At 45.5% G+C, this 15,124-nt stretch overlaps 1 protein-coding gene across 1 annotated transcript in view; it reads right to left on the reverse strand.

Moving 5' to 3' along the window:
* ACADL (acyl-CoA dehydrogenase long chain) overlaps window positions 1-1,674 on the reverse strand; it is a 31,944-nt gene extending 30,270 nt beyond the window's left edge. Inside the window, exon 1 of the mRNA XM_073306711.2 lies at window positions 1,562-1,674. Coding sequence (XP_073162812.1) covers window positions 1,562-1,638 — 77 coding nt within the window. The 5' untranslated portion in view covers window positions 1,639-1,674. The remainder of the gene's footprint in view (window positions 1-1,561) is intronic.
* Window positions 1,675-15,124: the final 13,450 nt, after the last annotated feature.

Genomic DNA, 15,124 nt, shown 5'->3' on the forward strand with positions numbered 1-15,124 from the left:
TAATGCAGTGATTGATCCCGACATTGGTTTCAAGCCTTACACAGGATTTGAAATGTAGGAAGTAGTATATAGGTTATTGTAATGACATTTGTATGCAATACATTACTGCAATCTATTTATTCTATATTTTGTATTTTTTTCCAAACACAAAATACACCCCAACCCTATACACACACATACAAACCCCAACTAAAAAAAAACCAATAAAACCATAGGGTTACATTTTTAAAACTAAACTAAACCCCCCCTGGGTAGTCATGCTGGGGGACAGAGGCTGTATTCTGCACTGTCATGGGATGGTCTCCAAGATCTAACAGGTCTTTTCCTCCACTCTCCTATGAGCCTAAATCACAAAACTTTAGAATAAAAGGAGATGTTGGTGTGTTACCCACAACTTTAAAGATCTACTGAATGTATTTTTTAAAATTCTTAGCTTTTAGACATGTGTACTGTGTACCGAGCTCAAGGTGGGCACACTCAAGAGACTAATTATATAAATAAAAATCTCAAATAATTTGGGGACATGAGCTTCTTGAAAGATTTTTGGGTGAATTCTGACTGTGAAAACAACAAAGTTTGCCTGGGTGTAGCTTTGTCATTATCTGAAATCGCCATGCTGGCAGTATCTGGACCAAAGGTCACAGCTACTTTCCTTCTAAAGAACTGTCTTCACGTGGGAGTTATTCCTGAGAACGTGCTAAAATTCACACCCCTACCTTAATAAAAATTAACCTTCAAGAGTAGACAAGCCCTAAGAGATGCAGTGTGACAGAGAATCCAACAGAGAGGCACAAAATAAGCAAGCACCATTAGGAGGAGAGCGGAGACTTGAGCACTCCCAAACTTAGGACAACTTTGGATCTGGATGGGGACTTCACAGCTGGGCCACAGCCAATGCCAAAGCCTGATCCAAACCCATCCCAAACCAGGGAGAGCCCAGATCACCCCAAGACAAACCTTGATCCAACCTACCCACAATCTGTGGGAGCCCAGATCCCTAGCATTGTTCTGTCCGTTAATATACCCTTGTTTACGGTATGGTTCAAAGACCCTGGTCTGGGCCCTGTTGCACGGCAGCTGTACACACTACACACAGAAATAGTGCACGCGCACACAGTACACAAAGAACACACTGTACACACACACAGCGCACACGCACACTGTACACAGTCACTACACACCGAGCACACTGTACACCAGCAATATACACTACACACAGACACACACTAAAAGAAAAGGAGGACTTGTGGCACCTTAGAGACTAACAAACCTATTTGAGCATCAGCTTCCGTGAGCTACCGCTCACTAAACAGTGCGCACACACAAAACACAAACGGTACACACACAGAACACACAAATAGCGCACACACCCCATACACTGACAGTACACACGGAGCGCACACACACACACACAGAGCCCGGAGTGGCCGGCACCCTCCATTCATTCGCGGCCGGAGCCGCCCGGCTCGGGCGCCCGCCGCTCTCCCGCCCAGCGGAGGCTGCTGCTCCGCCGAGCCTCGGGGTTTCCCCAGCCCGCGCGGCCCTGCCCCGCGGCGCTCACCTGGCCGGCGGCCGGGCCCCCAGCGGGCAGAGCGGCCGCAGGGCTCGGCTCAGCAGCAGCAGCCGCCGCGCCGCCATCTCGCCGGGCCTGGCTGACGGAGTGGGCCGCCCGCTGGGGCGCCCTCTCGCGGGCAGCGCGCACCCCGCCCGCCCGGCTGGTGTGTGACACGCCCCGCACACCCGCCCTGCCAGTGAGCAGCACACGAAGCTGCACCCTCTGCCAGTCAGCAATACACACAGGCACACACCCCTACACCCCCTGCCACTGTGCAACACCCATACACCTAGCCACACACAGCTGCCCGGCCTGCCAAGGTGTACTACACACAGCCACACAATACCTCCCTGCCTGTGTGGGGACACCTACACACACATACCCTGTCAGTGTGAAACACACACCCCCTACACCCTACTAGTGTGCAACCCCCACAGCTACTCACACTTACATCTCCTACCAGAGTGCCTAGCCCCCTGCCAGTGTGAGACACAGCACCTGTCAGTATGCAACACACACAGCCTGCCACACCCCATGCCAGCCTGTGACATGCACACCTACACCCCCGGACAGTATGCAACACACACAGCCACATATTAGGGTTGGCACCTAGCTGCTTATTGCACTGCCTTGCTGGTTAAAAGATTTAATGTGCCAGGATTTATTTTCATTTGTGACACATTAGAGTACTCTTCAATTCACACTCCCATAGTCTGGGCTGCAGTGCCATGTTACGATAAGGTAAGAAAAAAATGATAACATAAAAAAACATATATTGTGTGTTAAATGGTCAAAACAACATTTTAGTAATAGCTACAGTCAACACTAAGATCCTTTTGTTAGTGGGGGTGGATGCTGGTTTTTCTGCTTCTTGGAGGTGGCAACCCTAGTGGAATGTCAGAACCACAACACACGGAGAGCCACACAGCACGCCTATCTCTTCTACCAGTATGAAACACATACAAACATACATACCCTCACACTGAGCCAAAACACACAACTTACCCCTGAGTGTGCAGCCCACACAGCCACATACCTCACTACCTCAGTTGGAAGCAGACACGGTGAGCAACAATGTACGCTATGCACACCTTGTCAGAGTATGCAGCACACACAGCCACACACATCTCCTTGCCACTGTGCAATCGCACATGTATACATCTGTCAAATATAAAGGGAAGGGTAAACACCTTTAAATCCCTCCTGGCCAGAGGAAAAACACTTTCACTTGTAAAGGGTTAAGAAGCTAAGACAAGCTCGCTGGCACCTGACCAAAATGACCAATGAGGAGACAAGATACTTTCAAAGCTGGAGGGCTGGGGGGGAACAAAGGGTTCTCTCGGTGTGTGTTTTTTTGCCGGGACCAGAGCAGGAATGCAGTTCAGAACTCCTGTAAAGGGTTAGTAAGCAATCTAGTTAGATATGCGTTAGATTCTGTTTTGTTTAAATGGCTGATAAAATAAGTTGTGCTGAATGGAATATAGATTCCTGTTTTTGAGTCTTTTTGTAACTTAAGGTTTAGCCTAGAGGGATTCTGTGTGTTTTGAATCAGATTACCCTGTAAGGTATTTACCATCCTGATTTTACAGAGGTGATTCTTTTACTTTTTCTTCAATTAAAATTCTTCTTTTAAGAACCTGATTGCTTTTTCATTGTTCTTAAGATCCAAGGGTTTGGGTCTGTGTTCACCTATGCAAATTGGTGAGGATTTTTATCAAGCCTTCCCCAGGAAAGGGGGTATAGGGCTTGGGGGGATTTGGGGGGGGAAAAGACATTTCCAAGTGGGCTCTTTCCCTGTTATATTTGTTAAATGCTTGGTGGTGGCAGCAATAAAGTCCAGGGACAAAAGGTAAAATAGTTTGTACCTTGGGGAAATTTTAACCTAATCTGGTAAAAATAAGCTTAGGAGGTTTTTCATGCAGGTTCCCACATCTGTACCCTAGAGTTCAGGGTGGGGAAGGAACCTTGACAACATCCCTACACTGTGCCATGACACCTCCTTGCCAGAATGGGCAGCAGGCACGCAGAGAGCCACAATACACACACAGAGAAAGAATACAACCCAACACACAGCACTTCCCTGCCAGAGTGTGCAGTACACAAACACAGATGCATTTCTTGCTAGGGCTTGCTGACTCATTTTCTTCCCCATTCTTTGTACTAATTGGGAATTGTTCCATTTTGTCTGTTGAAAGGTTTGCCAAGAGCTCTTGGATTCGCCTTACTGCCAGATCCTTTAGCTCTGGTTGGTGATCTCTTGGGGCTTGTTCGCTTGTTATTGCTGATGTCTGAGCTAAGCATTTTTGGAAATCTGGCCACTTCATTTAAGTGCCTAAATGGGAGCTATTAGGTGCTGAGCTCCGTTGAAAACCAGGCCCCATGTGCATTGTACTTATTTTATTGTGTGGCACAGAGATGCTCCTTGACAGGTGGTTTATAAATGTATTTCATTATAATGTCTCCTTGGACCACATTATAATTCCAGAAATGGAGCTGGAACGTATGTTAATTCACTTACGAAAAGCTTTTCTATTACATAAGCTTATGCCTCTTTCCTAGTTATGTGTCTCCAAATCCGCTGCAAATAAAAAAAAAACAACTAAATATTTAGAGGCATTCCTTCTGACAATTAGTCCTGCAGAATAAAATATTTCTACTTACGAAAACCTCTGGCACAATAGGGATCCATGTAATCAAGTGCACTGCAGGCTTTTGTAACTACAAATCCTTTCTAGTACATCTAAGCCTATAATAGGCTTATAATAAAACATCTGTATGTTTTTGTAATGTAAATATTTTAAAACTTTACATTGTTAAACTGAGAAGGAATGACAAAAGGAAGAGACATAGCGGGCGAGACACACAAAGGGGAGAAGAAAAGAGAGGATAAGAGTCAGATGGGAGGGGTTTTTTATTTTAAGTTATCCTGAATTGATATTATTTCAGGCAATTAGTGTACAAAGGTTCTGTAACCTTGCTGAGCCATAATTCTACATTTATTCCTCAGATAAAGAATACCTGCCAGAGTCTGCTCTCGGGGTCCTGTTTTGAGGAATTTTAAAATGTAAAGAACCACATCTTTCATTTTAAAAAAGGAAGCATCTAATTCTTTTTCTTATTAAGATTGCATTGAAATCATAGAAATGTAGGGCTGGAAGGGGCCGCGAAAAGTCATCAAGTTCAGCCCCCTGCACTAAGGCAGGGCCAAATAAACCTTAACCATCCTTGATAGGTATTTCTCTAACCTGTTTTTAAAAGCTTCCAGTGATGGAGATTCCACAAGCATCCTCGGAAGCCTATTCCAGAACTTCACTAACCTTATAGTTAGAAAGATATTAGAAAAAAACTAACCTAAATCTCCATTGCTTCAGATTAAGCCCATTAGTTCTTGTCCTACCTTGAGTGGTCATGGAGAGCAATTGATTACTGTCCTCTCTATAACAGCCCTTAACATATTTGAAGACTGTTACCAGGTCCCTACTTAGTCTTCTTTTCTCAGACTAAACAAGCTCAGTTTTTTAACCTTTCCTCATAGGTCAGGATTTCTAAACCTTTTATCATTTCTGTTGCTCTTCGCTGGGCTGTCTCCAATTTGTCCATATCTGTCCTGAAATGCAGCACCCAGAACTTGCCACAGTACTCCAGCTGAGGTCTCACCAGTGCTGAGGAGAGCAGAACAATTACCTCCCATGTCTTATATACAACACTCCTGTTAATACGCTCCAGAATAACATTAGCCTTTTTCGCAGCTCCATCACATTGTTGACTCAAATTCAGTTTGTGACCCACTGTAACCCCCCAATCCTTTTTAGCAGTACTACCATCTAGCCCGTTATTCCCCTTTTTGTAGCTGTCCATTTGATTTTTCCTTCCTAAGTGAAGTACTTTGCACTTGTCTTTAATTGAATTTCATGTTGTTGAATTCAGACAAATTCTCCAATTTGTCAAGGACATTTTGAATTCTAATCCTGTCCTCCAAGGTGCTTGCAACCCTTCCCAACTTGGTGTTATTTGCAAATGTTATATGCATACTCTCCACTCCATTATCCAAGTCATTTATGAAAATACTGACTAATATACTAGACCCAGGGCAGACCCCAGTGGGACTCCACTATACATGCTCTCCAAGTTTGGTAGTGAACCATTAACAACTATTTGAGTACGGGCTTTCAACCATTTGTGCACCCGTCTTGTAGTAATTGCATCTAGACCACATTTCCCTAGTTTGCTTATGAAAATGTCACGTGGGACTCTGCCAAAAGCCTTACTAAATCAGGATATATCATATCTACTGCTTCCCCTTATCCACTAGGCCAGTAACCCTGTCAAAGAAAGGAAATTAGGTTAGTGTGGTATGATTTATTCTTGACAAATGCATGCTGGCTATTTCCTTTGAGACTATTATCCTCCTGTGATTACAGTATGTGATTATTTAATAATTTGTTCCAGTATTTTTCCAGGTATCAAAGCTAGGCTGACTGGTCTATAGTTCCCCCCATCTTCTTTGTTCCCCCTTTTAAAGGCAGTTACCTGTGTTTGCCCTTCTGCAGTCTTCACTCATCCTCCAGGAGTTTTCAAAGATAATTGCTAACGGTTCCAAGATTACTTCAGCTAGTTTCTTAAGTACCCTTGGATGATTTCATCAGGTGCTGCCAATTTGAATACATCTAATTTATCTAAATATTCTTTAACCTGTTATTTCCATGTTTTTGGGTGCATTCCTTCCCCCTTGTTTTTAATTGTTCCAATATAAACTGATATGCATCAATCATTAGAGCTGAAAGTTTGCCAATGAATTTTAATGAAGATTATTATTAGTAATTAATTTGCAGAGTTTCCATCTCTCACAATTTAATCACAAGCCTTGTGATATTTGGAGATATTCCGAAAGCCTCAACTCCTGGTATCATGAGATTACATCAAATGTAATTACACGCCACAGTCAAGTCATCTCTTGATCTTTTTTTGATAAATTAAACAGATTGAGCTCTTTAAGTCTCACACTAAGGCATTTTCTGCAGTCCATGAATCAGTGTTATGATAAATAGCTTCCTAATGAGGGTGTTACATGATTGTGTAAAGGGTCATGCCTAGGAACTGAGAGAATGATACTTTCAGGAAGTGCTTGACAAGAGAAGACAGTATAAGTGGAAGAAGGCATAAAGGCTGAATGTTGCACTGTCTTGGTTCTCTTTGCCTATGCTTGCACAGTGAACACAGAATACAAAGGTGCTATAGCTGCTGAGCTGTATTTGTATGTTTAATCCTACCAGAGGCAGCCACTGGGATTCTGTTTTGGGGAATTTTGAAATACATCTTTCATTAAAAAAAGCAAGCATCTAGCCCTTAGAAATGTAAACTGATAGACATCAATCACCAGAGCTGAATGTTTGCCAGTGAATTTTTATAAAGACAATGATGATAATTATTAATAATAATGATGATGTCAACTTTCATGGATTTCATCACGAGTCTCACGATATTTGGCGATTTTCTTCAGGCCTCAGCTCCTGGAATCATTAGATTACATTAGAATCTGAACTTTCATTTTAAAAGAAATAAAAAACTTAAAAACATGATCCAAAAGGCTCAAAAACAAGAAGATGAAGAAAAGTGTGTGTGGGGGGGGAGGTTTTCCAGAATCACATGATTTTCAATCAAGTCTCATGCAAGGCTCATGGTTTCTTGAACTCTTGGGGTTGGCAGTACTGAATTTGCATTGCAAGTCTGGAGGCCCCAGCCAAGATCAGGACCTTGTTGTGTTAGGCTGTGTACATACACATGGTAAGAGTCACTCCCTGTCTTGAAGAGCTTACACTGTAAATACACAAGATAGACAAAGGAAGTATCTTTGTCCCCACTTAACAAATAGGGGAACTGACAGTGGTGGCACCATCAGCGAGAGGGCCCCCTGAAGCCAAATGCGGCCTGCAAGGCCTTCCGTTTGGCCCACCAGGCGTGAGCTGCTTTATCATGCTCCCTGCTGGGGGCTCTGCTGTAAGACCAGCCCTGCTACCTGGCTCCAACTCCACTCTGGGCTCCCCTCACTACAGCACCCGTGTGCTCTGATGCCCAGTCCTGTCTGCAGTGTCCCCATGCTGATCTGCCTCTGAGCACCCTCCCGACCTGCCAGCTCAGAGGATGCTCTGCAGCCGGGAGGGAAAGGGGCCACAAGGGCGAGGGATGCTTAGAGTCCGGGGACAGCCGGAGCCAGATAGCTAGACTGCCTTTACAGCAGATCCCTTAGTGGGGAGCAAGAAGTAACAGGTGATGCTTGGCAAGCCAAATGGAAGGCCCTCACAGGCGGCTCTGGTCCTTGTGCTTCCCTGCCAGGCGGACCCTTTCCCTTTACTGCAGAGCATCCTCCGAGCCGGTAGGTGCCAGTGCTGGGCCCAGGTGGGGAGGTGAGGGGGTGTGCACAGGTGGGTCAGTGCAGGGACACAGCAGACTGAGACTGGACAGGGGAGCACAGGGGCCGGAGCTGTTGGGAGCAGTCGGGGGGGATCTTGGGGCAAAGCCAGAGCTGAGTAGCCTGGCTGCCCAGACAGTGGAGCTCTCACTGGGAGCTGGAGTCAGGCACAGGCAGAGGAAGCCAGGGATGGGACAGGCTCTGGAACAGTCACCACCTACTTCCCTGGGCCTCTTTCTGCTCCCCTACTGTCCCCATCTTCCTCCCAGTCCTGTGGGGCCCCTGGAATTGAGCTTTGCAGGGAGCCCCTGCTGGACAAACACCAGCACTGGGAAATGAGGCACAGAGAGATTAAGTAACTTGCCAAAGGTCACACTGGACACTTGTGTGAAGTGAACCCAGATCTCCAACATCTCTTTAACTCAAAGACCATCCTTCCTACCACCCCTCTCCCCCCATGTAGTTTTTAAGGCAAGTTGAATTTAGGCCTCTTATGCTTTTGTGGCGAGTGATCAAAAACTTTAATGCCTGATTTTCAGAAGTGCCAAGCAGCCACAGCTCCCTTTGATGTCAATGGGTGTTGTAGGTTCTCAGCACTCCTAGTAATCTGACCTTTAATTTCACCTAGTAGTCTAGTGGCAGCCAGTGCAGGGAGCAGAGAATTACCTTTAAACACGAATGTATCTATAGGACAAAGACATTGTTACACTGAGATATGCAGTGATCGGATGAAAGATTTTTCATAGCTGAACTTTTTCTGTAGTCTGCCATATACTAAGCTAAGTGTAATATTTTTAACACAAGTATAGTCAAACTTCTCATCAGTTGCTTCTTTAATAAGCTGCTTTTTACACACTAAAAGAAAAGGAGTACTTGTGGCACCTTAGAGACTAACAAATTTATTTGACCATAAGCTTTCATGAGCTACAGCTCATTTCATCGGATGTATTCAGTGGAAAATATAGTGGGGAGATAAACCCAGGGTTGTGAGTTCAATCCTTGAGGGGGCCATTTAGGGATCTGGGGCAAAAATTGGGGATTGGTCCTGCTTTGAGCAGGGGTTGGACTAGATGACCTCCTGAGGTCCCTTCCAACCTTGATATTCTATGATTCTATAAACACTGTAACCAGAGTGATCACTTAAGGTGAGCTATTACCAGCAGGAGAGCCAGGGTCGGGGGGGGGGGGGGGAACCTTTTGTAGTGATAATCGAGGTGGGCCATTTCCAGCAGTTGACAAGAACGTCTGAGGAACAGTGGGGGATGAGGGTGGGGGAGGGGAGGAATAAACATGGGGAAATAGTTTTACTTTATGTAATGACCCATCCACTCCCAGTCTCTATTCACGCCTAAGTTAATTGTATCCAGTTTGCAAATTAATTCCAATTCAGCAGTCTCTCGTAAACCACAAGATGGCAGTACAGGAATATGCATCTATATTATTACACCTAACACAAATCTTATATCTCCCTGAATGTATTTTTTTCTCCTTCTACCAACGGGACATATTGATGGTTAAGAAATATACTTTCTAAGGTGCAATCAGAAGCATCCTCATTAGAACACCACTTGCAATATGAAAATGGATATTGTCCCTTTAAGATCAGAGTGATCCTATGTGGTATCCTACAAGATTGAAGGGGAAGCATAAAGGACAGGGACCTGTGTGGGTGGAGCTCCCTGCCTCTCGAGGGGCAGCACATAGAATAGACTCCTCTGAGAAGTACTTAGCACAGATGTACAAGGGTCAGCTCTAGGGGTGATATTCTCCTAAACCTGGCTCCTATCAGCCAAGCTCTGTCCACTGAAGACACCAAAAAGAGACATGAGCAAAGCTGGTTGAAATTTTTCATCCTAAATTTATTTTGGCCAAAAAAAAATGCCTTTTTAAAACATGATTTTGGTGTTTTTGTAAAAAATTCGTTGACGCTGGCAACAGTTTTAGTTTCTCATGAAAACTGTTGTGACATCACTCATTGTTTGCACTCATTTGACAGCCTGTGGCAGGGTAGTCTGTCCCCTGAAGGATAGTGGGGTCTAGGGGTCAGTCCACCCTGACCCACGGTGTGGCCCTTTAAGATTTTGGGAGATATTATGAATGCAAGATCCTAGGAAATAAAAGATACTAGTAGAGAGGAAATGGTTCCAGGAATAAGTAATGTTTAGGACAGTGGTTCCCAAACTTGTTCCGCCGTTTGTTCAGGGAAAGCCCCGGCGGGCCGGGCTGGTTTGTTTACCTTCCGCGTCCGCAGGTTCAGCCAATCGCAGCTCCCACTGGCCACGGTTCGCTGCTCCAGGCCAATGGGAGCTGCTGGAAGCAGTGGCCAGTACGTCCCTCGGCCCGTGCAGCTTCCAGCAGCTCCCATTGGCCTGGAGCAGCAATCTGTGGCCAGTGGGAGCCGCAACTGGCCAAACCTGCGGACGTGGCAGTTAAACAAATCGGCCCGGCCTGCCAGGGGCTTTCCCTGCACAAGTAGCGGAACAAGTTTGGGAACCACTGGTTTAGAGGAAAAAAAACATTACTGTGTCTTTAAAGGACCAGGACTAGGAGCCTTGCTGAGTTGGTGGGACAGCCCCATCCCTCTTTCTCAGCCAATTGGGATGAGTTCTGGAAAAGGGATGAGCACATATGCTGCCTCCTCCCTCATAGCATAGCAAGGAGATACCAGCAGGAGGTGGGTCTACCTTGGGGGTAGGCAAACATTTTGGCCTGAGGGCCACATCTGGGTATGGAAATTGTATGGTGGGCCATGAATGATCACGAAATTGGTGGGTTGGGGTGTGGATGTGGGTGAGGGCTCTGGCTGGGGGTGCAGGCTCTGGGGTGGGGCCAGAAATGAGGAGTTCAGGGTGCGGGAGGGGCTCTGGGCATGGCAGGGAATTGGGGTGCTGGAAGAGGTGCAGGATCCCCCTGGGGGTGTGGGCTCTGGGTTGGGGATGAGGGGTAGGGGGTGCAGGAGGGTGCTCCAAGCTGGGACCAAGGGGTTTGGAGGGCAGGAGGGGGATCAGGGCTGGGGTTGGGGCACGGGGAGAGGCTCGGGGTGCAGGCTCCGGGCAATGCTTGCTTCAAGCAGCTCCCGGAAGCAGAGGCATGTCCCCCTTCTGGCTCCTACGCAGAGGCTGTAGGTTCCTGGCCAATGGGAACTGCAGAGGCTGCGCTTGGGATGGGGGCAGTGTGCTGAATCCCCTGGCGGTCCCTATACATAGGAGCTGGAGGGGGGATATGCTACTGCTTCCAGGAGCCGTGTGGAGCCACAGCATGCATGGAGCAGAGCAAACCCCCAACCCTGCTCCCCAGTGGGAGCTCAAGGGCCAGATTAAAATGTCTGAAGGGCTGGATGCAGCCCCTGGGCTGTAGTTTGCCCACCCCTGGTCTACCTGCTAAGCCTCCTGAACCAAAAGGTAAAGACCTTGATTATGGAAAGGGCCTAGCTGGAGGAAAAGCTGGCTGAAGCCTTCCAGGTGGCCTGAAGTACCACCCAGCTCCTGGGGCTTACCAGTGTTCTTATATGGACCCGGAGTGAATGTGAGATACTGAAAGAAGTGCTTTGCACTCTGTGTGTATATATATATATATATATATATATATATATATATATTAAAAAAAAAAAGTTAATAAATCAAACCCTACGAAGGGGATATTTTGTCTGAAATAAACTGAGCTGGGTAGTTGGAAGAATCGCAGCAGCTGCAGAGGGCAGTGCACTGAAATGACCATTAGGAACCATGGGGTGTAGTTGAGGGTGGTGCCTGCTCAAACAGCCATAAGGATTGGGTTTTTCCCCCCTCCCACATCATTGTAATTAGAGTTTGGCAAATAATTGTGGGTTTTGTTGTTGTCTCTTTGCCCAGCAACCTGTAAAATCAGGAAAGTATTTGTCTCAGTTCCAGAAATGTTTGGAATTTGTCAGCAAAACTGAAAAAGTCCATTTTCGGCCAGTAAACTGTGTGTGTGTGTGTGGACATAACCTTTAGCCCAGTGGTTAGGGTACTTGCCTCAGATTGGGAGGTTGGAATCCCTACTCCAAAGTAGAAAAGGAGGACTTGTGGCACCTTAGAGACTAACCAATTTATTTGAGCATAAGCTTTCGTGAGCTACAGCTCCCTTTATCGGACTTGCATCCGATGAAGTGAGCTGTAGCTCACGAAAGCTTATGCTCAAATAAATTGGTTAGTCTCTAAGGTGCCACAAGTACTCCTTTTTCTTTTTGCGAATAGAGACTAACACGGCTGTTACTCTGAAACCTGTACTCCAAAGTAGAGACTGAGACTTGGATTGCTTTCCTTCCTGGGTGAGTGCTTTAACCACCAGGGCTATTGGCTATTTTATTGAGGGAGGGTTTCTCAATCTCTCTTGTTGAAGTTATTCTACTTTGTACAAATATCTAAATATTCATTGGGCCAAAGGGCAAGTGAGTGACTGTATAGCCTGGTGATTAAGGCATTCACCTAGGAGGTATGCCTCTGAGTCAGGCAGAGAGAGGGAGGCTTCCAACTTGCATGAGAATACTCCAGTTAATCACTAGCTGAGTATACACCCTGAGGCACGTGACTTTTGTGGAAATTGCCATTTGGCATCCTTGCACACGCTGAGCCGGAGGAGGATTTATCCCTGCACCAGGACAGGCATGGAAGGCAGGCAGTTTGCCTTTTCTCTCTTCAGAGATAGTCAGAGCCTGCAGGTATGGGCTCCACTTCAGTTTAGGGTAGCCCTGAGGGTGCTCTAAATTGTGCCCTTGCTGCCATGGCCATATGGGACTTTGCTGAGATACAATTACCAAGGTGCTGCTGCAAACCTGCCACACCCCTTGCGAGTTCAGAGCGGCTCCCTCTCTCACCTTTGGCCCATCCCCACTCTGTCCACTTTCAGGAATGCCCCCTGACACTTGAGCTCCTAGGAAGACCGTGCATTCACTGCATATGCAAGTCTATGACCTGGTCCAAAATACAAAGTTTTGCTAACGTAGCTATGGCAGCTAGGGATGGGAAAAAATTACATCCCTTAGCTGGCACAGCTGTGCAGGTAAAACCCCCAGTGTAGACATAACTGTGACAGATATTGCAACTGAATGCAATATCTGTGGGGACCATTTTGTGTTAAATGTAGGCATGTTTTATCTATGAATAGTGTGAATAACTCCAAGGGGGAGGGTTGCCACAGCTTTACCAGGAAGTAAAACCAGTAAGGTGATCAAGGGGAATTATTAGATTGTAAACACCTTCAGAGAGGTGCCATCCCCTGTGGGCTTGTGTATGCTGGTTCAAACTGTGTTTTTGAGAAAACAGACAAAGGGCTTTTGATATAAAAAGCTGGGTTTAAACTGACTCAGGGCTTTCTTTCTGATCCTGCAAATGGACAGGTCCTTTTGTCTAATCGCTCCAAACCTTGCAGAACATTTGGAAAGACTTTGGTCTACTCACGCCCCCTAAGGCTGAGGGATGATCTCTGCTAAGCTTTTAGCATGTGCATAGGGACTTTTGATTTGACACATGTTTTCTGTGTAATGCTTTTATCTTGAGAATAAAGGTGCTTGCTTAGAAAGAACTGTGTGGTAATTTGTAACGGTTGACAATACATTGTTCATTGCCCTTAGAGAAGGAAGCAAAGCACAGACACTGTTTTTTTAGGCAGGCTGGCTGGCTGAGAATATTGTCATGTAAGGCAGAGTGATGTGCAACCTTAAAATCCTAGTCAGGATAGCAAGGGATACAGGTAACCTTAACAGGGAGCCAAAAACCTTAACTGGGTGCTCTTGAGAGATCCTGAAACTGCAACAGCAACATAGCGTAGGTTACTAGCCAGCAGAAAGAAAGAGTACTTGTGGCACCTTAGAGACTAACCAATTTATTTGAGCATGAGCTTTCGTAAGCTACAGCTCACTTCATCGGATGCATCCTTCAGTTGGCTTATGCTGCATCTCCAATAGGAGGCTCTGCCAACAAAAGCTTTTGTTGTGTAGAGATGGCTGAGTCTCATTTCTCTCCTCTCTGTGATCTCCTCTTCTTTTTGATTCACTCCCTCCTTCACACATTTCATTTCCACTCCAGTGGAGACAAACTGACCCATCCATTCCTCCCCACCCCCAAAACTTTGGGTTCAGTATAGGGCTAGTCCTTTCAGTATAGTATACTAAGCTACATCATTCTTCTTGTTTTATTTGGTTAGTGTCAGACTTTTTCTTTTGAAACCTCTAGATGGCTAGGGCTTTATTTAAGGTGTTATGTGTGTAAACACCAGACCCACAGGTCAAACTCAACAAAACATTACCACTGTTGCTGCCCTGATGTGAAGACATTGTCCGGGGGGATTTGGGCTTTGTTTTGGATTTGTTTGGCTCAAGTCTGTTCTGTTTTGTTCACCTGTTTGTATTCTTTTTTATAACTTCCAATTTCTTACGGGGTGACTCCTCCAGTTGAAAATGATCTGTGTTCATTTTGGTGCCTGCTGTCTGAGAATGATATTTCATGTCTTCATCAGCGTGAATTTGATTGATAACACCATGCCTTGCAAGAGGCAAAGCTAAAACATAAAGGGGTTCTATGCTATCTGACAAAGGAGCAGTCAAGTGAGAACTCATTTGCAAGAGAAGCTGAAATAATATTCACTTTCTCTTTAGCTGAACACCATAATACTGTTGCTGCAACAGATAATTTCAGGTGTCTCCTAGATTTGAAGACTGTAGAAGCTTATGTGTGTGCTCAAACCAAAGCATCCTCTATACACATCCTGCAGTCATCTTATTTTGGAATGAAGTCATTGTTCTTCCGCCTTTTTGTGGGTGGAGGCAATGATCAAGGCACTGAAAAATTAATCCTATTACAGCATGCTCATTTGATGTCAAATAAGTCTGCTACAAGTTTCTAAATGTTCTTAACCAAGGAGAGCATTGCTGCTACTATGTTCACTGCAATGTCAAATACTATAGAAAAGCGTTCTATCCCATGGGGTAAACATTTTAGTGCATCAGTGAATATGGAAAAGCACAAATCAATCTAGGCAAAATACCTTGACAGCAAATGTCTGTTTTATGGGGTTGTCCATGCCCATATGGCGCCCAATGCAGCTTTACCAGCTCCATCTACTTTCTGTATCCAAATTAAGAAATGTGATTTGGAGGAGCTGTTCATAGATGTATTCTTCTGGTGTGATTACTCATCCAA

This window comes from Lepidochelys kempii, chromosome 11 (genome assembly GCF_965140285.1).
Source record: "Lepidochelys kempii isolate rLepKem1 chromosome 11, rLepKem1.hap1, whole genome shotgun sequence".
NCBI classification, from domain to species: domain Eukaryota; kingdom Metazoa; phylum Chordata; order Testudines; family Cheloniidae; genus Lepidochelys; species Lepidochelys kempii.